Below are 22,219 nucleotides of genomic sequence, written 5' to 3'. Positions count from 1 at the left end.
GTACAAAATACAACTAGAAAGTCAAGAAAGAAAGGGAAAAAGCACTTGCCTAACATGTGTGAGGCCCTGGGTTCAACCCACAGGACCATAAAAACAAAATATAAATAAAATTTTAAAATAAAAGGATGCTGTGATTGGCACACATCTGTAATCCCAGCAATTTGGAGGCTGAGGCAGAAGGATTCACAAGATCAAGGCCAGTCTGGGCAACTTAATGAGGCCTTAAGCAACTTAGTGAGACCCTGTCTCTAAATAAAATATAAAAAAGGGCTGAGGATGTGGCTCAGTAGTAAAGCACCCCTGGGTTCAACCTCTAGTACCCCCCAAATAAAAGAAGTTTTAAAGGGGTGAATTTTATATGTAAATTATATCGCACTTTTTTAAATTGAGAGAAATTCAAGCAGTTAGAGATGCGTTCTTAGTTGGTAAAACTGTGAGGAAATATCTGTTATAAAAATCAAGATAATGTTGACTCTAAGTAGAGAAGTGTTGGGGTTTTGACTGAGAAGATTATATATAGGCTTTGGAAGGTAGCATTGTTACTCTAGGTGCTGTTTACACAGGTGTTTGCTATATAATTGTATTCATTTATAACTAAACTGTGTCGGGAAGCAGCTGCTTCAAGGTCAACCTTCCCAGTTCTGTGTGTTTGTTGTTTCATTATAACTTATTTCTCTGGGGTGCATGATGTCTTGCCTTTGAACTGCCTCCTCCAACCACTAAAATGCTTGATAAAGTTGAAAAAGCCTACATCCTGGGATGCTGGGTTTTCTATCACATTTTTTGTACTATTGAGCCACTTCTGGCTATCTTAAAGAAACAGTTCTTCTCACTGATGTGTTTTCTGGGGCTAGAACTGAAAATGGTAAGACATTAAGAATTGGTTTAAAATTTTTTTAAATGTTAATATTCTGACATCTTACAATCTTCCCCATGATAAGACCAAATCAAATGATTTTTATTCTGCCATAAGTAGTAGCAACTTTAGCTTTTTTAAGGCAAAGTAAATATTAAGAGAAATAGAGGAAACACAATAAAGGTAACACAGGTATTTTTAGGGCTCAGCATCTGTGGTATAATAAAGAATTTTTGTAGTCTTTGTCCTAAGTTCTTGCACACTTCTAAATGCTTTTGAATTTTCCGAGACTTAGGAGTGTTGCTTTGCTAATGAGGTGACTCATGGTCCCTAGATAGTTTCATCCTGAGTGCTGGTCACCAGAAAGACTAGCCACATAATTAGAAGGATGTGACTTTGGGCCAGCCTTCCCTGCAGAAAGGCAAGGGGTGTAAGATTGAGTTGAACTATGTAATGAAATCTCAATAAAAACTCTGGACACCAACTGTAAAATTAATTAATTAATTAATTAATTAATTAAAAATAACAACTCCGGGCACCAAAGCTCAGTAAAGCTTCCTGGTTGGTGAACACATTAATGAGTGAGAGGGTGGCACTCTTTGATTCCAAGAACACAGGAGTTCTGCATTTCCTCCCAGACCTCATTTTCCCTGAGTGTTCCTTTATAATAAAACTGTAATAATAAGCATAGTATTTTCTTGAGTTCTGTGAGTTGATCTAGTGAACTATTGAACCTCAGGAGTCTATGAAATTCTCAATTTTACGACCAGTCAGCAGTATACCTGTGTCTCAGTTACTTCATCCCCACAAGACTTAGGGTTAGTAAGGTAGTCTTATTGAGGACTTTGCTCTTAACCTATGGGGTCTGCACTAAGGCTGTATACTTGGTGTCATAGTTGAACTGGGTAGGTGGAGGTTTTATTAGAATAGGTCTTAAAGTCTATTGGGAGCCGGGTTGGGGCTGTGGCTCAATGGAATATAGTGCTTGCCTTGCACAGATGAGGAGGCACTGGGTTTGATCCTCGGCACCACATAAAAATAAATAAATAAATAAATAAATAAAGATATTGTGTCCATCTACAACTAAAAAAATATTTTAAAAAGTCTACTGGGATCCTGTCCTGGAGGAAGGAATGCTCATTGGTCATCTGCTGGGTTACCAGGTGGTAGGAATCCACCATGATTTTCCCCTTGCACTACAGAGACTTTTTGACAAAGATTTCAGTCACAGACTTAATGGCCTGTTTTTGCCTATATCTTGGCAACAACTCCATAACTTGGAAACTATTTTCTTTCTTTGACATTGGCCATATAAAAGGTTGAATTGTGAATCAGCTCTTTAAAATTCTTCTGAGTAAATTTAAGAACCTTAAAAATTGATAAATTAATAAATACTCATTGACATTGTAATAAAGATATAATGTGTGGTGCCTTTAATTCTGTAGATGTGATCAAGGATTCAACTTAAGATTCAAAAAAAGCCTTTGATATAGAGGTATTTGTAAACTAATTATAGGTAAACACATTCGGATTTTGACCTTATGTAGTCCCTAATCACTTTTCATGTGGATTGTTGAACTTTTGGAGGGGGACACTTTTTCTGATGTATCACTTTGTGCTTGTCATTCTACTAAGAATTTGTCAGTAACAACATTTTCCCAAATAAAAGAAGTTTTAATAAAATAAAATGTGGGAGAAAATATTCCCAGATGGAAATTAATTAAATGTAGGAGAAAATATTCCCAGATGGAAATTAATTAAATTTAGGAGAAAATATTAAAACATTTGTATCATAAAATATAAGAATTGCATTTGGGTTTACAAATATTTAAAGTATGGATTGATACTAGTTACTCCTCTTTGCTCCATCTGTCAGACTATGTCATAAGTTGTACATGATATATCATGAGCAAAAAGTGGAGTTCCATGACATACCCTCAGTCATTCCTACCCTTCAGCATATAATAACATATTGCAGTATTGCATTTTTACAATATTTTGTAATAGCTATAGAGGGGCCTTTGAAAATGTGTACAAGAAGGAAATAAACTAGTTCTCTTGTAGCAAATTAAAATAATGGCCAAACTAAATGATGTAATGCAGTTTTTTAAAATAAGATATCCAAATTTTCACACTTTTTCTATACTAGCTAGTGATTTTTAATAGTATGCTATTTAAACGATAATTGGGAAAGGTTAGAGAAAATATTCTTTGTCTTGTTAGAGTGAATGTGACATTTTAACATTGTGTGTAGAAGTGGCTACATTTAAAAAGAAAGCTATGCCACAGAGAAAGCATTTTTTGAAATATTCCTATCTATATGTGATTTTTGTTGACCAAAAAATATGGTACCCATAAAAACCGATGAAACCACTACTTAAAAACATTGGAAATAGACTATTTCTAACCTTCCAAATGTAAGGTTCAATTTTTGCTAAAAATGTAAAACTACAACCTTTCTGTTTACAAGAATTGCTGGACATCATAGAAAAATATCATTCTTTGAATAGAATTGAAAAACAAGTAGTATCATGATCTAAGAAACAGATTGAACAATGCACTTCTGAGGAAGCTACATGTCTTTGAAAGGTGTATTTTGTATGTGTAATAAAACTAAGTCACAAAATCTAAATTCAAAAACCAAACCACAGGATTGGGGGCAGCTTAATGGTAGAAAACTTGCCTAGCATGTTGCAAGGCCCTGGTTTTGATCCCCAGCACCACACACATACCCTAAGATTTCTAAAAATATGAGCCAACTTAATCACATTTCACTCTCAAAAGAAGAAAAAAGAATTTTGTACTATGGATAAAATATTTTTAAATATTTGTTTTACTAATTTATATTTATTTTAAACAGATTTCACTGGGCCATATTATACAATAATCAAAGTATACCCTTTGATAACTTGACATATGTAGCTATATATTCATGAAGCCATCACCACAAAGTAGGAAATGTATTTGTCATTTCCCAAAAGTTTCCACTTAACCTTTTGTGACTCCTCCCAACTCCAGGCAACTACCCATCTGTCTTCTGTCACTTATAGACTAGTTTGAATTTTGTAGAATATTACCTAAATGGAATTATACAGTTTTTCTCTAACATCTTGTCCTTTGCATTTTTATATGAATTTTAAAATCAGATCATCAGAAAGGTACTTTTGATTGGGATTGTGAGTAATCTGTAGCTCAATTAGAGAGCTGATCTATTAACAATATCAGATCTTCTGATCCTTGAATATGTTTTTTTTTTCCATTTATTTAGATCATCTTTAATTTTTCTCAACAATGTTTTGTTTAGTTTTGTATGTCTTTTGTCACATTTATCCCTAAGTGTTTCATAGTTTTAGACACTCATAAATGGTAATTTTATTTTCAATTTCTGGTTATTCCTAGTATATATAAATATAATTTACTTTTGTATATTGATCTTGAATCCTGAAGCCTTGCTGACTCACATATCTAGTAGCTTCATTATAAATTCTGTCAGATTATTTACATAGACATCCACGTTGTCTATGAATAAAGACAACATACCTTATTCCATTGGCTAAATCTCCAGTACAGTCTTGAATAGAAGATATCCTTGTTTTGTTCCTGGCTTAGAGCATTTTTCTCTTTACTATTAACCATGATATTAGCTGAAGGTTTGTCATAGACACCCTTTATCAACTTAAGAATGTGTCCTTCTTTTCTTTTTTTAAAAAATATTTTTAGTTGTAGATGGACACAATACCTTCATTTATTTACTTATTTTTATGTGGTGCTGAGGATTGAACCCAGTGCCTCATATGTGGTAGGCAAGCACTCTACTACTGAGCTATAGTCCCAGCCCCAAAATTTGTCTTTCTTTTCACAATTTGCCTGACTTTTTTTTTTTTTCAAATGGTTATTGGATTTTTGTTGAATGCTCGTTTCTTGTCTGGTGACAGTGGAATTTTTAAATTTTAAACCAATTTGTGTTTCTGCAATAAATATTACTTGGTTATTATATAGTAGCTTTTTAATATATCACTGTATTTTATTTACTGAAATTTTTTAAATATATGCATCTATATTCATAAGGGTTATAAGTCTGTGGTTTTCTTGTAATGTCTAGTTTGGATATCTAGGTAATGCTGACCTCATGGAATGAGTTGCAAAATAATTCCTCCTCTTTGGTTTTATGGAAGAATTTATGTAAAATTGTTATTATTTCTTCCTTAAATGTTTGGCACAGGGCTGATGTTGTGGCTGAGTGGTAGAGCACTTGCCTAACATGTACGAGGCACCGGGTTCAATCCTCAGCACAGCATAAACATAAATAAATAAAATTAAGGTATTGTGTTCATCTACAATTAAAAAGTATATATTTTTTAAAAAGGCAGAATTCTCCAGTAAAGCTTTAAACCTGAAGTTTTCTTTGTGCGGTGATTTTAAATAAGTTGAATTTGTTTAATAGATATAAGGCTATTCAGAATTTTTTTATCTGTGTGAATCTTTATAGTTTGTATCTCATTTATACTGTCAAATTAATTAATATAAAGTTGTTCATAATATTGCCTTATTTTTCTGATATCAGTAGACTCCATAGGTCTGCCACCTTTCTCATTCCTGATGTTGAAAATTGTGTCATTTTTTTCCCCTGGTCAGTCTAAGAAAACCTGTGTGTGCTTTTGTTTTCCATTGGTTTTAAATCAATTGATTTCTGCTGTGAACTTTATGATTTCCTTTCTCCTGGGTTTCATTTGCTCTTCTTTTTCTAATTGCATAAGATAAAAGCTGAGGACTCATTGAACTGAGTCCTTCTTTTCTCATATAGGCATGAATTTTCTCTCCAAGATCTGCTTTAGTGGTTTCTGATATATGTTGATTTTTATTTTATTTGTTTTTTCTTTTTTTTTTTTTGCTACCAGGAATGGAACCTAGGGGTGCTTAATCACTGAGCCATATCTCCAGTCATTTTTATTTTTTTAATATTTATATTTTTAGTTTTAGGTGGACACAATATCTTTTTTTTATTTTTATGTGGTGCTGAAGATCAAACCCAATGCCCCGCGCAAGCCAGGCTAGCACTCTAACACTTGAACCACATCTCCAGCCCCTCCTGTTTATTTTTTATTTTTGAAATAGGGTCTCACTAAGTTGCTTAGGCCTCACTAAACTGCTGAGGCTGACTTTGAACTTATGATCCTCTTGCCTCAGCCTCCTAGTTTCTGGATTACAGATGTATACCACTGCCTGGCTACATGTTCATTTTTAATAGTTCAGAACACTTTTATAATTTCCCTTTTGATTCTTCTTTGATCCACAATTTATTTAGAAATATACCGTTTAGTTTCTAAATATTTGGGGATTTTCCAGAGGTCTTTCTGTTAACTAATTTCCTATTCAATATAATTGTGGTCAGAAAACAGATTTGGTATGGCTTAAACTCTTTTAAATTTATTGAATCTTATTGTATGATCCTGAAAAGAATGTATATTCTGCTATTATTTGGTGCAGTGTTCTATAAGTATTATGAGGTCACGGTAGTTGGTAGTGTTCAAGTGTTCAATGTTTACTGATCATCTTTCCCACTTCTCAATTTATTTAATCAGTATGGACCTGTAGATATTTATTTTCTAGTTTGGATCTTTTTAGTTGCTCAAATTCTTTCTCTTTGACCATTGGATGTTCTTTCAGTTGGCTCCTGCTCCCCTTTGACATAACACCCATCAACATGGTAGTTTATCACTTCTTTACCTTCTGATACTATGAAATACTCTAGTCATTGGGCTTAAAATTCATATATATATATATATATATATATACTTTTTTTTTCTGGTCCCAGTTCTAGAATCAGCCATTTCTCCAAGGAACCCTGGACTTTTTATTGGAAATAATGTTAAAAACCAAGATCTGGGAGTTAGATAAGCTTTGTTACTGGAGTATCCTTTCTTTTAGTCCTTAGCTGAAAGATCAAATATAATATTAGTATATATACTAAATTATGTATGTACATATATCTATAAACATTTCTATGTAACCATCTGTATTTCTATTAAACATGAGTTCTTCCTGTTGTCTCCAACTAATCCATTATCACATGGATCATTTTTGCTTTTTCACTTTGCTTTTCTGTAAATTTCCACTCCCAGCAGTGAGAAACCTTGTTTCCACCATTTCCCCTCCATATATCTAATTATTTAGGTTTATGAAGTGTCAGCACATCATGAAATATGGTGCTTACTTCAAAGTGAGCTTTCAGGTGGAAACATACAGACAATTTCTGCCAAGTAGGTCCTCCTAAGTATTAGCCTGAGCTGGAAGACAGAACAGAGAAGTATGATAGGTTCAAGAACTATTGTGACTAATACAAAAGTAAGCACACAGTTTTGTTCAGAACTTCTGAGTTTTAAGTTACAGGGGACACATGAAACATAATTGAGGAGATGGCAGTGATTCCTACATCATCAGAAGGTTGGGTGTACTTTGCAGACTTGGGGGACTTAAGTATTATCTGTTTTAAGGTAACTCCTGAGTCCCCACCTGAGAACTCTGCTTCTGCTTAAAGCACATAGGCTTCTGGTTTAGCTCCTTGGATGCAGTATGCAGAGATGAATGTGCAAGACTTTGGACTAGGATTCCTGTTGCCCTTGGAGAAATGTTTGAGCATTTAGCCGTACCATCTGCACTAAAGGAGCTCTTGAAGCCTTTGGAAAATTGGGTTAACTTAACAAGGCAGATTGGAACCTGAGGTGTTCCTAGAAGGACAGGAAATAGGTAAGTTGCTGCTGGATCTAGAATGGATATCTGAGAGATGTGGATTCTTATAGGCACCATGGGAACAAGGGAGAAAACCTGTGGGCTACCAAACCTTTACAAAGACAGAATTTGTAAACTGATGGTGGCCTGAAAAAAATAATAAGATATGTTAATTGCCAATGGGAAAGGAAGATTTCTTGCCTAAAGATCATGTCAGCCCTCCTCAGAAGGGAACCTCTCAGAGGGTTTCTTTTTCTTATTCCATCCTCAGGTAACAGTCCTTTGGACAGCCCCCGGAATTTCTCTCCTAATACACCTGCTCACTTTTCCTTTGTTCCTGCCCGTAGGTAAGTTGCAAGAAAACTTCGTCTGTGAATAACACATGTGGTACACTTGCATGAATGTTAGTTGAATATCAGATTCCTCCTATAAGTCAGTGCACTTTCAAGTGAGTTACCTTGGATTACCAGCCATCAAAATCCTTCCCTGCTTTTCTCTCCCAGATTATAATCATTTTATTCAAGTTTTGCTTTCTGTGTAATCTATGTATTTGCATTTGAATGTTGGAATGGGAGAATAAATTTAAGAACTAGATTTATTTTTATAATTCTTAATCATATGTCCCTGGTGTCCTAAAAGTATGTTCCAAAACACTATACCTCAACTGATAGCTGTCCTCAATTGATCAGTGGGAAAATGGGCTCTCTTCCCTGGAGGACCAAAAGGTGTACTCTTACTTCTCATAGCTCAGTGTGTTCCAAGGGACTGGAAGGGCCTGACATTCCTCACTGCTCACCTTTGAAAAGCTGGCCTGTGTGTGGGCATAGAAAGACTGCAGGGTCTTCACTTATCCTTCCAAGAATTTAGAAAGATTTGGTACATACGGAGCCATGCTTTTATTCCTCCTGCTATTTATTTACTCACTGAAAGTGCTGTAAGTCTGTCTGTGGCCCAGGATAATCATCTTGACAGCTTCACCCATGGCTAAGGTATCACCTGGCCTCTAGAGAAGTACAGGTTGATAGAATCCATCTAAACTGTGTGCCAAGGCTCCGTTCTTATTTATTTATTTATTTATTTATTTATTTATTGGTATCAGATTGAACCAAGGGGCATTTAACCACTGAGCCTCATCCCCAGCCTTTTTTTTTAAAAAAAAAAAAAAAAAAAGCTTTATATTTTGAGACAGGGTCTAACTGGCTTAGTGCCTTGCTAAGTTGCTGAGGCTGACCTTGAACTTGTGATCCTCCTACCTCAGCCTCCTGATTCGCTGGGATTACAGGCATGTACCATTACGCCTGGTTCAAGTTTTTAATTTTTTTTTAACTTTTAAGTTTTTTCCTGGTTAGAGTCTTAAGTACCAAAAACTAAGTACTCCAATTATGAGTCCAGATTTAGAGCTATTAATAAATGGAGAACATAATACACCTTGAGGCAAGAATAGTTTTAATATTTACACTACTTTTTTAAAAGACATGACAAAAAAACAGACTTTTGGAAATAGCATTTACTCACTATTCAAATGACAATCTAGAAGAAATATATCCCTTCCACTCCAGGATTCTGTGTAGTTGAATAGACCTTGAGCAGGGAAAAGTTTGATGACTGACTTGGGTGCCCCTCCTGATCCCTGCTTTATTCAAAAGAAACCTCATCCAGATGTGTTCCCCGGACTCATCTCTCCTACCCTATGTAACTTCCAATTAGTTAACCAGGGATTTAAGTAGTATCACTTATAATATAAGAATCTGTTGGATTGATTTTTTTTTTTTTTCTGAACAGCTGGAAAGACTTATCCCAGACTTTCTGCCTGGACTGTGTATGAACTGTAGCCTAGATTAAGTATGAACTAGGACAGCAGGACCTGTGACCAGATTCCCCAGAAGTGGCATTGAGTCATTTTCCATTCATTCAACAAATTTTGACTGAACTCTGACTTTGAGCTTGGCACTATGCTGAGTGCTTAGTTTTACAGTGGTAACAAAATAGTCATAATCCCTACTTTCTTGAAAATAGATAGGGTCTATGCACTTGTTTCCTTCCTAAGGAATGCTGTCCCCTCAGATGTTCACTTAGTTAATTCATTCTTGTCATTCATATCTCATCTTAAATATTATTTCCTTAGAGAAACTTTTCCTAATGACACAATCTAATGGGACCTCCTTGTTAGTCTCAATTAAATTATCCAATTTTATTTTTAAACTAGTACTTCTAATATTTCTTAATATTTTCTTTTGTTCATGTTTTTTCTCTCACCTCAACCAGAATCAAGTTACCTTTAATACCTTGATCTGTTGAAAACTGTGTCTCCTGGTACATAATAATCGTCAATGCTTATTGATCAAATGTGTGATGAGGGAGACAAACAATACATGAAAAGCAAATATTTAGTTGTAAGCTCTGATAATTACCATGAAGGGAAAGAACATGATGCTGCATGAAAGAATAAGAAGAGAGTAGGCTGTGAGTCCCCACTGGTGGTCACATAAAGCCACACTGAAGGATAAGAAGCAGCTACCATGTTAGGTGTGAGGTCACAGAGTTGGGGACTATCCTAGGTAGAGGGAATAGCAGGTTCCATTGATGCCCTTATATCTACTTGATTTAGGCTTCAAAAACAGGACCAACTGGGAGGCTTTGGGGCCTGGTATTACTACTGACTCAAGTCTACGCTCATAGGCATGACATTTGAGTCATGTGCATGGAACATAGACCCCTGGGCTGTCCTCCTACAGAACATTGTAGGAAAAATTGCTAGTTATTATTTTAATATTTATTTTTTAGTTGTAGTTGGATACAATCTTTCTTTCTTTCTTTCTTTTTTTTTTTTTATGTGATGCTGAAGATCGAACCCAGGGCCTCACATGTGCTAGGCGAGCGCTCTACTGCTGAGTTACAACCTCAGCCCAAAACTGCTAGTTATTGATTGGGTGGAGAGGAATGCCTCAGCCATGCCAAAGAGGGACTAAAAATTGTTGGTTCCTAGTTATTGAGGTCATTTTACTTCCAACTGCTACACATTTATAAACAGAAAATTTGCCTTCATCAAGTTAAACCAAATGCTGGGGGTCAAACAGATTGCTATCTCTGGTTCCCATTGGTTCTCACTGTGATGTACATCTTTTCACTACAGCCATGGCCACAGAGCAGACAGGTAATAGTGGGTATGATGGGGAGAGGGGCTGGACCACTGCTATGCATGGCCAGATAATGTGGCTTGTGATTTTGTGCTTGGTGAGAGAACTGGTTGTGATGATTCTTCTCTGACTGTGGGTATGAACACTGGGCCTTTCATATCTATCAAAGAGGCCTCATAGGATCCACTACCTGCTGGAACCAAGACTCAGAGCTCATATTCTTGGAGGCAGGAACTACTGAATAGTTCCAAACTTCTGAACGTAGGTACAAATCACCTGCATTCTTACAACTTTCCTCAGTCTCCCAATGAGGAGGCCAGACAGAGGAACTAGAGACATCCTATGGTGACATTTCATTCTGGTAGCCCCTGTTCTTCAGTATACAGAGAAGTGACTGCCATGCAGTTGGTTTCCATTTTTATCTAAAGGATTGAAAATCACAAGTGAAAAGGTATATTTAATAAGGCCTTAGGAAATCCAACACTGAATTACATTAATCTTTGCTGAGCTCTATTTTCCTGGAATTAAATGGCTTTCTTATATAGAGTACCCAGGGCCCAGCAAAGAATCAAAGAGAACATCATATTTTATCACCCTCCTGGACATTTCTTTGCTTCAGAGACAAGGTTCCAGCAGAGTTCTGATTTACACATGCTGGCTGCCTGGGTGGCATGAAGTTTGAGTCATGTGCATGTGGCATGGAACACTGGGCTCTTCCCTTACAGAACACAGTGGACAAGCTGCTCTGTGTTGGGAAGGGTGGGGAGCAGTGCTTCCAAAGGAGAAGCCCTACCAAGATTTATTCCCTTTTTTCCTTCCTCCTCCACTCCCCATCCCCTGCTGTAACTCTGAGAAGTCTTGGACAAATCATTCCAATCTCTGGGTATCAGAGTTTTCTCTGCAAATTGTAGTAAGAACTTAACTTCTAAAGGTCTTCCATTGCTGATAGATATAAGATTCTGCCGGTAGCAGTGAAGAAATTTCATCTGGCTTCAACCTCAGCAGGCTGTGTACCCCCAAGCTCCACATGAAACAATACTTTATGCCACTTTCCACAGTCCAGGCAAACAATCACGTGTTTATGTTTTAAAAGCTTTAAGTCAGATACCCCCTTAATCTTTCTCTGCTATAGTAAAACATGTAATTGTGGTTCTTTGGGATAAGAGCTTTGTGGGGCATACTTTTGAGAAAGCAAGGAAACCTCCAGAGTTTCATATAAAACCAAAGGTATGTCACCTCCATCCTCTTTTGTAAGGTTACTGTCATTCTGTGGCAAACATTTTCAAAGACTGATTTTATGGGTCCTAATGGATCCTAGATGGCCTATAACTATTTGCTGTCTATTGATGTTCAGTTCAGATCCAGATGGTGGTCTGCTTTTTCCTTACTATCAACCCAGTGTCCTGGGAAAACAAGAGCCCTTCACATAGTCTTCAAAAAGGAAATAAAGCTAGGTGTGGTGCTTCATGCCTGTAATTCCAGCTATTCTGGAGGCTGAAGCAGGAAGATTGCTTGAACCCAGGAATTTGAGGCCAGCCTGAGCAACATAGTGAAACCCATCTCAACAAAAAGGAAATAGCTGCATTTCAGTGGCCATTGTGTCCTTACGATAATGCCTTCAGGTAGAGTACTCTGATGTTGCTTCTTTTTGAAAGTGAATGAGTTGAAAGTATTAAAATATTTATTCCAAAACCACAGTATTATATAATAGATACTCTTATCTAAGCCATGGGTTCCTTCATAGTCAGAAGTGTCCATCTCTGAAGTGGAAAACATACATCAATAGGCCTCTTGTAGGAGAGCACGTGTGCTAGATGGAGCAGTACTGTTTGGAGATGAGGAGAAGCCTCCAGCAAATCAACTGCCCAAATATGCTGATGGACATAGCCAGGCAGGTCCTGGGCTCAGGGTGGGGACCTTTAGAAACTACCTAATATTCTTCTTCTTACATAGGACTGATGGACGGCGCTGGTCTTTGGCCTCTTTGCCTTCTTCAGGCTATGGAACCAACACTCCTAGCTCCACTGTCTCAGTAAGTAGCCAAATCTGTGGCCATACCTCCTTCATTCTGATCCATACAGCACTGTCCAATGCTACAAAATAGTTCTTAGCTTTTCCTTTAAAGCCAAATTCATGTAGATTGCTTGGGGGTAGTGCTGATTGGGGCAGAAGGCTAGTGACCCTTCACAAACATAGACAGATCCAGAAACGCCTTTGGAAGGTTCCCTCCCCTCCCTGGAGTCAGTTCTTCCTGGTTGAGTCAGAGAAGGGCTTGTGAATGCACTTTGTTGCTTTGCCAGTGAGGCTGAGCATGGGGACTCCTAAGCATGGTTTCCCTGCCCACCCCCAACCTTATTTCTAGAACTGCAACCAAGAGCAAATCACCCCTCCCATGTCACAAAGCCCTGGCAGACCTTCTGCCTCATTTTTTACCTTTTTCTTTCCAAAAAGTCAAGAAAGAATGTGATGTATATTAACAAAAGACTAGTCCTTACTCTAAAATTTTACTTATTTTTTTTAAAGAAGGTTTTAGCCAAAAACGCAATTGATATGCTAATTGCTACCATGTGCAATCAACCCTAAAATGAGTCCTCCTTTTTATTAAAGGATGGCAGGGTTGGCAAACTTAGTGAAAAGCTAAATACTAAGTGTTTTAGGCTTTACAGAATGTATATTTGATGAGTGTATCCCCATTTCTGTTCTTCAAGTCTTCCATGACGGGTTTGTCTATAGTCATGAATCCCAAGCACAGCAAAGGATCACCATTTTCTCCCATGACTAGATATTACTGTTAAATCAATCCAAAGGTCTTATTGATCTTTGGCAGCTAAGCTTAAATACCCATTTTTCCATAATCCTTTACTCAAACAAGTGATTTTTTTAAACCCAAAGTAAGAGTTGTGTGTGTGTATATTCTATGTATGTATATGTATACACACATATACTATATATATTTTTTTCATCTGTTCAGTAAATTTAACATACTCAATCCATTGCTCCAGCTTATTGGGATATTTTAAATACCAATTTTGTTCACCATAATTTATTGCCCTGCTAGCTTTATGTTAATTGGGGGAAAATTCTTTTTGCAGCCTAAATGAATTCATTTTTTAAAATGTTGCAGGATAGAGCCCGGTGCAGACATTGCATTGTTTATAGTTTTGTGTACTATATAACATTCCATGAGAGAGACACACACTGTTAGTCCAAAAAGTGCTAATTTCTCCCTTGATGTTGACCCTATAGCATCATATTTCCCTCTACGTGGTGCTACAGCTTTGACTCTAAATGATTTAGATTTTTAAGCCCCAGACCCTTGATTTATTGATAAGTAGAAATTGGGCCAATAATGCTAGACTTACCTGCTCTCTTAGAATCTTGCTGATTCTGGAGCCTGTGGGTTGCTACAGCGTAGCTGTATGTTTGGGTTTCCTTCAGTGATGCTGGTTCACTTCCTCAAATGGTCTGTTGTGACTGGCAGATTCTTGTCAGGAATCCTCAATCACTCAGCCATGTTTAGAGTTTCATAATTGTTTTCAGATCAAGTTTAATCTTTGGGTCCAGATCTAGAAGGAATTTTCTTCTCTGGTATATTTTCCCGCCTTGTGTTGTCCCTAGTATCTGGACATAGCTTCCCAGCCTCACCAAAGCTAGTTTTCCTCTAGATAACAGTTGAAAAGAAACATGGCTGAGCTGTCCCCTGATGGCACTCTTAAGGTTGTAAAAGGGAAAACATAAGGGGATGTCATTTGCAGCTTACCTGGAACATTTCTTGAGCTAGGAAGTGTGCTCTCTACTTGCTTAATATCTCAAGAAGCCAAAAGCTTCATAGAAGGCCAAGGGTCCTTGCAGAAAAATCTGCTTTTTACTACCTCAGAAGACTCCTTGGTGTTGGAGAGTTCTCACACCTCATGAAGGTCTGAGCCCAGCTTCTAGCACAACTCCTGAAGGACTCTAGTGTCTTGGCTTGATCAGTACTGAGACCTCTGAAGGTTTCATGGTGAAAAGAATCATGCCCAGTCCAGGCTACAGGAAAGGAGCAGATGCTTTGTGTTCACATTGGCTAGGGAGTCCCTGAGCTGTTTCAGTCCTTCTCCACTCTTGGACTGCCCTTGCTCCCGTCTTTAATGCTGTTTGTAATGTTTTCCCCCATAGTCATCATGTTCCTCACAAGAAAAGCTGCATCAGTTGCCTTTCCAGCCTACAGCTGATGAGCTGCACTTTCTGACGAAGCATTTCAGCACAGAAAGTGTACCGGATGAGGAAGGACGACAGTCCCCAGCCATGCGGCCCCGCTCCCGCAGCCTCAGGTGAGGAATGCTCTCCTACTGTTCTAGTACCCAGGGGCCTCAGTTTGCTACACACCACAGGGATTGGCACACATCTCCTGTAAAGGACCAAGATGTGAATATTTTAGGCTTCACAGGCCGTATAATCTCTGTCACAGCTACTTAACTTTGCTGTTGTAGTGTGCAAGCAGCCACAGGTAACATAAAAGCTTTGTTTAGTAACACAGGTAATGGGCCAGATTTGGTCTGCTGGCTGTGGTTTCTAACCCCTGGTGGAGCATATTGGCCAACTTGAGTTAATCAAATCCAATTAATGTTCAGAAATGTTTTGTATTCAGGTTCAGCTCAGCCCATTACTCAAAAGCTATGTGATGATGCTGTCATGTGGTCTTTCTCTTTTTCCCTTCCAACTCCATTCAGTAAAAGAGAGTAATAGTAGTATCAGTTCTAATGATTACCTGACTGCAGAACCATGAGGCCCAGAATGTATGAGCTAGGCCAGCTGGAAAGCTGCTGCTACAGACACAAGTGGCTGACTTGGGGAAGGAGCCCAATTTAAAAGCAGAATTAATTGCCCATCTGAAGCTGAGTGCAGTGGCATATAACTGTAATCCCAGTGACTTGGTAGGCTGAGGCAGGAAGATTGCAAGTTGAAGGCCAGCCTCGTCAACTTCAGACTGTGTCTGAAAATAAAAAGGGCTGAGGATGTAGCTCAGTGGGAAAGTGTCTTAGTTCAACCACCCGTGCTGCAAAAATTAAAATAAAAAATGCCTTTCCAAAGCCATCTCAATTTCAATTCCTTGAGTCGCCTGGGCCTGCCTTCATCAAACTAAACAAACCTTAACAGCTGATTTGTCTGAATTCCCCTGAGTTAGTGGGGGAAAGTACTGAGGCTCAAACCTAGAGCCTTGCACATACTAAGCTAGCACTCCACCGTTGAACTACACCCCCAGCCACTAACTGCCCATTCTCTTTGGTGTTAGCTTATAAAAATGTGCTAGCATTCCAAGTTAAGGGAGAGGGTGGAGATCAAAATGAGCTCAACTTCACAGAGACCCTTCTTAGGGTCTCTGTGAAGTAAGAAATTGGCTAACATGTACGGGGTGGTGTCCCAAGGAAACAGTGCCTCCCAGAAAGAATCCCCTAAGGTACTGCTGGCACTTTGATAGGGAGTGAGCTGGGCCAGTTTGATACAGCTTCAAAGATTAAAGATGATCACTGGGACTTAAGTGCAAAGGATCAAGAATACAAATGAGTGATGTAAACCAAATGACTATCCTTATCTCACAGAGGAACACCTGAATCTTGTGATCTCAGCAACTTACATAGAGTAAAGGGTATATTTTAGGACTGAGAGGACCACAGTGACACTCAGGGAAGTCCCTCCTGTATTATTCTTAAATACTTGATCATTTGCATCAGGAGGACAGACAGAACAAGGCTCACTCCCAGGCTCACGCCTGAAATCCCAGAAAGGCAAAGAAGAACAGTTCTGAACCTAGCCCAGTTGAAAACTCCGATCAGGGCACTAAACTAGGCAGGACCCAAATTTAAAACTCAGAATTTTAAATTCTTTAAGGAGATGTAACTGCATGTGGGCCAGAGGGGAAGATTTAGGTTACAAGGGAAGATAATAAACTAAGGCTGAAAACACTATTATTCTCTTTAATAGATGACCCAGACATACAGCTCACTACAGGCTAGATTCACCTGTCTCCCAGGCCAGAGGTCAAGTTAGCTCTCTTGGCTGCAGTTTATTTGAAAAAAGAAATAAGTGTGTAGAGTCTTCCTTTGGTTGCTTTGGAGGTTGATCAATTTGATTTGATTCCCAGAGTGTGCGAAGGTATAGCAAACCCCACTGGCCAAAGCTACAAGGACACAGGGTCTTGTTCTGGGGAGGTCATCCCTAGGAAAGCCACCAGTGAGCTCAGGAGTAGGCTCCTCCTTTCTCAGCCTTTTCAGGCCCTGGCAAGAGTTCTTTGTGAAAGCCATGCTTCTTGCAGGAAGATAACCTAGCACCAGATGGCACTGTTTTTGAACCTTACAAGGTACACTGGGAGGTCTAGGAATAAGAAAGGCTCTGGAACTGATCATATGCGCATTCTTTCTCTCTTATTTTATGGAGATTGAACCCAGGGGCATTTTACCACTGAGCCATATCCCCAGCCCTTTTGATTTTTTTGAGACAGGCTCTCACTGGGTTTCTTAGGGCCTCGCTAAGTAGCTCAGTCTAACCTCAACTTTATGATCCTCCTGCCTCAACCTCCCAAGCTGCTGGGATTACAGGTGTGCATGACCATGCCCAGCCAGCTCTCATGAAGATGGGAGCTTGGGCCAGGCATGGTGGCACACACCTGTAATCCCAGCAGCTCAAGAGCCTGAGTCTGGAAGATCGCCAATTCAAAGCCAGCATTAGCAAAAGCGAGGCACTAAGCAGCTCAGTGAGACCCTGTCTCTGAAGAAATACAAAATAAGGGTGGGGATGTGGCTCAGGGATTGAGTGCCCTGAGTTATTGCCCGGTACCAAAAATAAAAAAGATGGGGATGGGTGCTGAAATTAGTGGGAGGGCAGGGGTTCTAGGAATGGTCAGCTTTCTCTTTGAGAGTTTCATAGTACTAAAATAAGATGATTGGTTTTTTTTGTTTGTTTTTTTCTTATTCAGTCCTGGACGGTCCCCGGTTTCCTTTGACAGTGAAATAATAATGATGAATCATGTGTACAAAGAAAGATTCCCTAAGGTAAGGATTCACTTAAAAGAAGACAGTATCCCAAGGTTGGCTGCCTACAGCCAGTCCAGTAAAAACACTTTGGAGTGAGGGGTGAACTGCTGCCTCCAGAAGTAACCAGGAAGAGGAGCAGAAAGGCTCCCACAGGAGGAGGAAGACATAGGCATGCAGACTTCCAGACTGTGTGAGCAGCAGGAGGCAGCAGGGTTTATGAGTTTATGGGCTGTATTTGCAGAACCTCTGCTTGTCCATTCCCCAGAGGGACAGGTGACTAGAAGGGAATGTCAGAAAGGTATCCCAGCACATGTTAAAGGGGAAGGAAAGAACTGGAGGCCTGACTTTCCACTGTGCATATCAGGATCTATGAGTCATGGTCCCTCCATGACATGATTTTCCCTCTAGAATCACCTTCATTTGGTACAGATTTCTTAAGCAGGCCCCAGACAGTATACAGACAGATGCTGTACCTACAGGAAGGCCACAGGGAGCAGTGAGTAGGAGACAGAGGGCATAGAGTTGTTTACTAACATCTGTATTTTCAAGGAAAATGTTGATGGAAGAAAATAGGTTGTTATCCTGAGATAGCTGAGAAATAGCATTCACACTTGTCTGCAGAACCTAGGACCTTGCTTCCCATTTGCATTTCTGTTTGAACACCATTCTGATCTGGCCTTCCTGCAGAAAGCAGCCAGCTCTGTCTTGAGAGGGAGCAGTAGACTGACAATCCCTGACAGTAGAATCCTGGGATGCCCAAACCTCATTCTTCATCCTCTGTTCAGAACTCCCTGGGTCTGTTTGTTTCTGTCTGGGTTGTGCAATATGGGGGTCCTGCTCCTTTTTGGGGCCCTTCCTCTAGACTCAGGTGTAGTCTCCTGTAAAGATATGATGGCTGATGGAGATGGTGACCCCTTGTGCTTCTCTTGATGGACAATAAAGCAATAGCAAGGAGCAAACTGCCTGAATTGAAATCCACTCCTAGTGTTTACTAACTGTATGACTCCATTCTGCTCTTCTGGGATCCAGGCAAGAGTCATATTTCTATTCACAGTCCTTTATTCCAACTTGGATCCAAGACCAGACAGATTCACAACTTCAGTAAACATTCTCTGACTACTTGCTTAGCTGTGTCCAGCAGAACCTCTGTTAAGCAGGTCCTCAGGTTAAGTAAAGGATCCTGAGATGATAATATTATCTCTGATTTGAAGAACTTCCCAGTCCAGAGAAAGGCTTAGAACTCAGCAGTATCCATACACTACATGTATCCAGTTGAGGCCAATGGACGAAGCACTGATGAAAGGGAATTCCTGTTTGCTGGGAAAAGACTTCCCTGAGGAGAGGTAATGCTTGTGTGAGATGAAAGGACTAACAGGAGCTTGTGAGGCAGACCTTCAGGGCGAGAGGGCCACAGTCAGGGAACAAAATAAACAAAGACAAAGGCATGAATGCCAGGGTAAAGGAGAACAGCAAACCTTCTATGCCCCCAGACAAAGAGCATGCCCTATAGGAAATAGCCAGGAACAGGCAAATTCAGGCAATAGAGGCCCTTGAATATAGTGCTAGGGCACTCTGACTTAACTTGAAAGTGATCTTCTTGTTTCTTCAGTCATTAGATTTCTCAAATGCAACATCAGAAAACCAGGCTCCCAGGGATCCTGTCCTTTAGCTGTTACCAAGTCCTTCAGCTTAGCTCCAGCTGAGATAGGACTAGAAGGGAACTGTCACTTTTCTTGCTTTTATTCCCAGGCCACCGCACAAATGGAAGAGCGACTTGCAGAGTTCATTTCCTCCAATACTCCGGACAGCGTGTTGCCCTTGGCAGATGGAGCCCTGAGCTTTATCCATCATCAGGTGATTGAGATGGCCCGAGACTGCCTGGATAAATCTCAGAGTGGCCTCATTACATCACATTACTTCTATGAACTTCAAGAGAATTTGGAGAAACTTCTACAAGATGTGAGTGTCTTGGTGCTGGGGCTATGGTAAAACCTCCACATGATGGGCTGAGATCAGAAATTTGCAGGTTCCCAGTCTTCCCAGCCTGCAGGCACCACCAGGTATCCTTATACAGGATATACAGGAACCACCTCCACGTGTGGTACTGATGGACTTAGATCCTTCCCTAGTTCCTTGCATCGTTGAGTAAAGCCTGTGTGGTATCAGTAGACTCAGTTCTAAATCCTTTCTTCTCTACATCCAAAGCTGTATTATTCTGCCTGAGGCTCAAACACTATAGATTCATAAATTCTTTGACTAAGAGATTTGTTACCCAAAGCCATAAAGTGGCCCCAATGGATGTGGTAGGCTCTCTTTTCAAAAATAATTGGTTTAGGGGCTGTAGCTCAATGGTAGAGTCTAGCATGTTTGAAGCATTGGGTTCCATCATCAGTACCACATAAAAATATATAGATGAACACAATACTTTTATTGTGTTCATCTACAACTAAAATAATAATAATAATAATAATAATAATAATACTTGGTGTAAGCAGAACCTCCCAACCGTCTCTCCTCAGCCCAAAGGAAGCTGGGCCAAGGCTTAACCTGTGGGCTTATCCACTTGCTGATGTTCCACTGACATGGTGAGAAGTGCTCTAGTAAGACTTCTATGTGTAGAGATCTGATCCTCCGCAGTATGAAAAAAATCCCTGTGAGGCTAAAGGTAAAGTAATCCAGAGACAGCCAAGACCAAGCCTGCACTGCTTTAGGAAGTCATATTGAAGTCATATTGAATTTGACTTCAATATGACTTAAATTCAATATGACTTTAGAAAGCCAAATTCCCATGAAAAGCAGCTATTTGTTTCTACTCAGGAATAATTTTCTAATAGTTTTTCATTAATAAATGGGGTGCCCCAGAAACATTTAGGAATCAGGGTATTGCTAAATGATTACCAAGTTTCCTCCTTTTTAAAAATTTTTCCCACTTGAGATATGTCCCACCTCAAGCTTCATGAGTAGATGTAGCTGGGACTATACACAGGTACCACTACACCCACCTTCAAGGTTCCTTCTGAAACATTGATCTTCTCAAATGCTGAAATCAGAGTCTTGCCCATACCTCCAGGTATTTTCTCAGACTGACTATCCCAGGGGTTAAGTGGTTGATGTACTAGAAAGACCACTGATTGTGGAGCCAATTTTTTCCTTTCTTCCTTGATTTGTTAGGCCTTTGGAAGGGGGATATTAACAGGTATTCAGTGTAGACTCCCATCTCAGGAATTTGCTATTGACTAAGGTTATAGGCCCACCAATATATATACTTACAGTAAAAAAAATAACAGCTTTCATTAACAATGTGTACTGTGTACCAGACACTATCTTCCATTTATTATAGTACAATGTGATTGACGAGCACAAAAAGAGATAAGTTCTGAGCACAGAGAAGGACTCAGCATGGTTCAGAGAAAGTCAAATCTTGGCAAGTAGGCAAGCCTAGGAAACTGTAAACAACCTCTCAAGGAACTTGGTGCATTCCAGAAATTGCAGATGAAGTAGTTTGGCACAACTAGAGTAGATGCCTGCAGGAAAGAGTTGGTAAGTTTGAAGAATTAGACTGGTAGCCAGATGATGAAGGGTCTTTCTTGGGAGGAATCCAAGCTTAGATTTTTAGCATAAAGGCAATGATAAAATGGCAATCATTCATTCAATGGGATTAAATCAAAAACCATCATCATTAGCTTTATGCTTAAAATAATAAAGATTGCTAGCATTTACAGAGCACTTAATACATGCTAGACACTGTATTATCTCATTTAATTAATTTAATTTAATTCATACCCACCTATAAGGAAAGCGCTATTATTATTTCCCAAATTTAAAGATGAGTAAACTGAAGTTTAAAGGACTGAATCACCAGGATAACTCATTTCTTAAATAGCAGAAGTAGAAACCAAACTCATGTTTGTCATGTATGTATATACATAAACACATACACACACACACACATGAATAGGTTATAAGGGTGCTGGAGATGTAGCTCAGTGGTAGAGTGCTTGCCTAGTATGTGCCAGACCCTGGGTTCCATCCCCAGTATCACATTTGGAAAAAAAAAAGTTTACAAGGAAAAAAAAAATACACACACACACACACACACACAGAAATCTTCATTTGCAATATTTCTTTCCTTATAACCTATTCACTACTCAGTCTTCTGAGCTTCCCTCAGATTCCACTAAAGCTGTTCAGACAAAAGTAACCAAGGAAATAATTGACTAATTGCCAAATTCTGTGGCTTCTTTCAGACCTCATCTTTCTTCACCTCTCTAGAGGACACAGTGAACACCTCTTGAACCTTAGCTCTCCTGGTTGTCAATTCCCTGTTCTCTCTAGCCTTGCTGCCTCTTCATAACTTCCCTCTCTACCCACTCTAAAATACTGCTGTTTTACAGGGCACTGTCCAGAGTTACTATTCTCTTTCCTTTCTCCACCCTTGTGCTGATGAGCCTTTTCTACTCACAGGTCCTTAGTGGAAGACTCCCACA

General features: G+C 39.2%; 1 protein-coding gene across 17 annotated transcripts in view; it reads left to right on the top strand.

Moving 5' to 3' along the window:
• Positions 1–22,219, top strand: part of Mast2 (microtubule associated serine/threonine kinase 2) — a 167,592-nt gene that overhangs the window by 129,152 nt on the left and 16,221 nt on the right. For 10 of the 17 annotated variants that reach the window (XM_015485061.2, XM_048815453.1, XM_015485060.2 and 7 more), the window contains 6 exons: positions 7,857–7,932; positions 10,719–10,739; positions 12,676–12,754; positions 14,878–15,032; positions 17,675–17,750; positions 19,482–19,691. In XM_015485061.2, coding sequence (XP_015340547.1) covers positions 7,857–7,932; positions 10,719–10,739; positions 12,676–12,754; positions 14,878–15,032; positions 17,675–17,750; positions 19,482–19,691 — 617 coding nt within the window. Of the gene's footprint in view, positions 1–7,856; positions 7,933–10,718; positions 10,740–12,675; positions 12,755–13,868; positions 13,874–14,877; positions 15,033–15,630; positions 15,636–17,674; positions 17,751–19,481; positions 19,692–22,219 lie in introns of those variants that run through there. The other 7 variants (XM_015485063.2, XM_015485062.2, XM_048815455.1 and 4 more) reach the window with 3 other exon arrangements.

Source organism: Marmota marmota, unplaced genomic scaffold, assembly GCF_001458135.2.
Source record: "Marmota marmota marmota unplaced genomic scaffold, marMar, whole genome shotgun sequence".
Taxonomy (NCBI): domain Eukaryota; kingdom Metazoa; phylum Chordata; class Mammalia; order Rodentia; family Sciuridae; genus Marmota; species Marmota marmota.
Note: the sequence above shows the minus strand (reverse complement) of the source record. Positions and strands in the feature narration are given on the sequence as shown.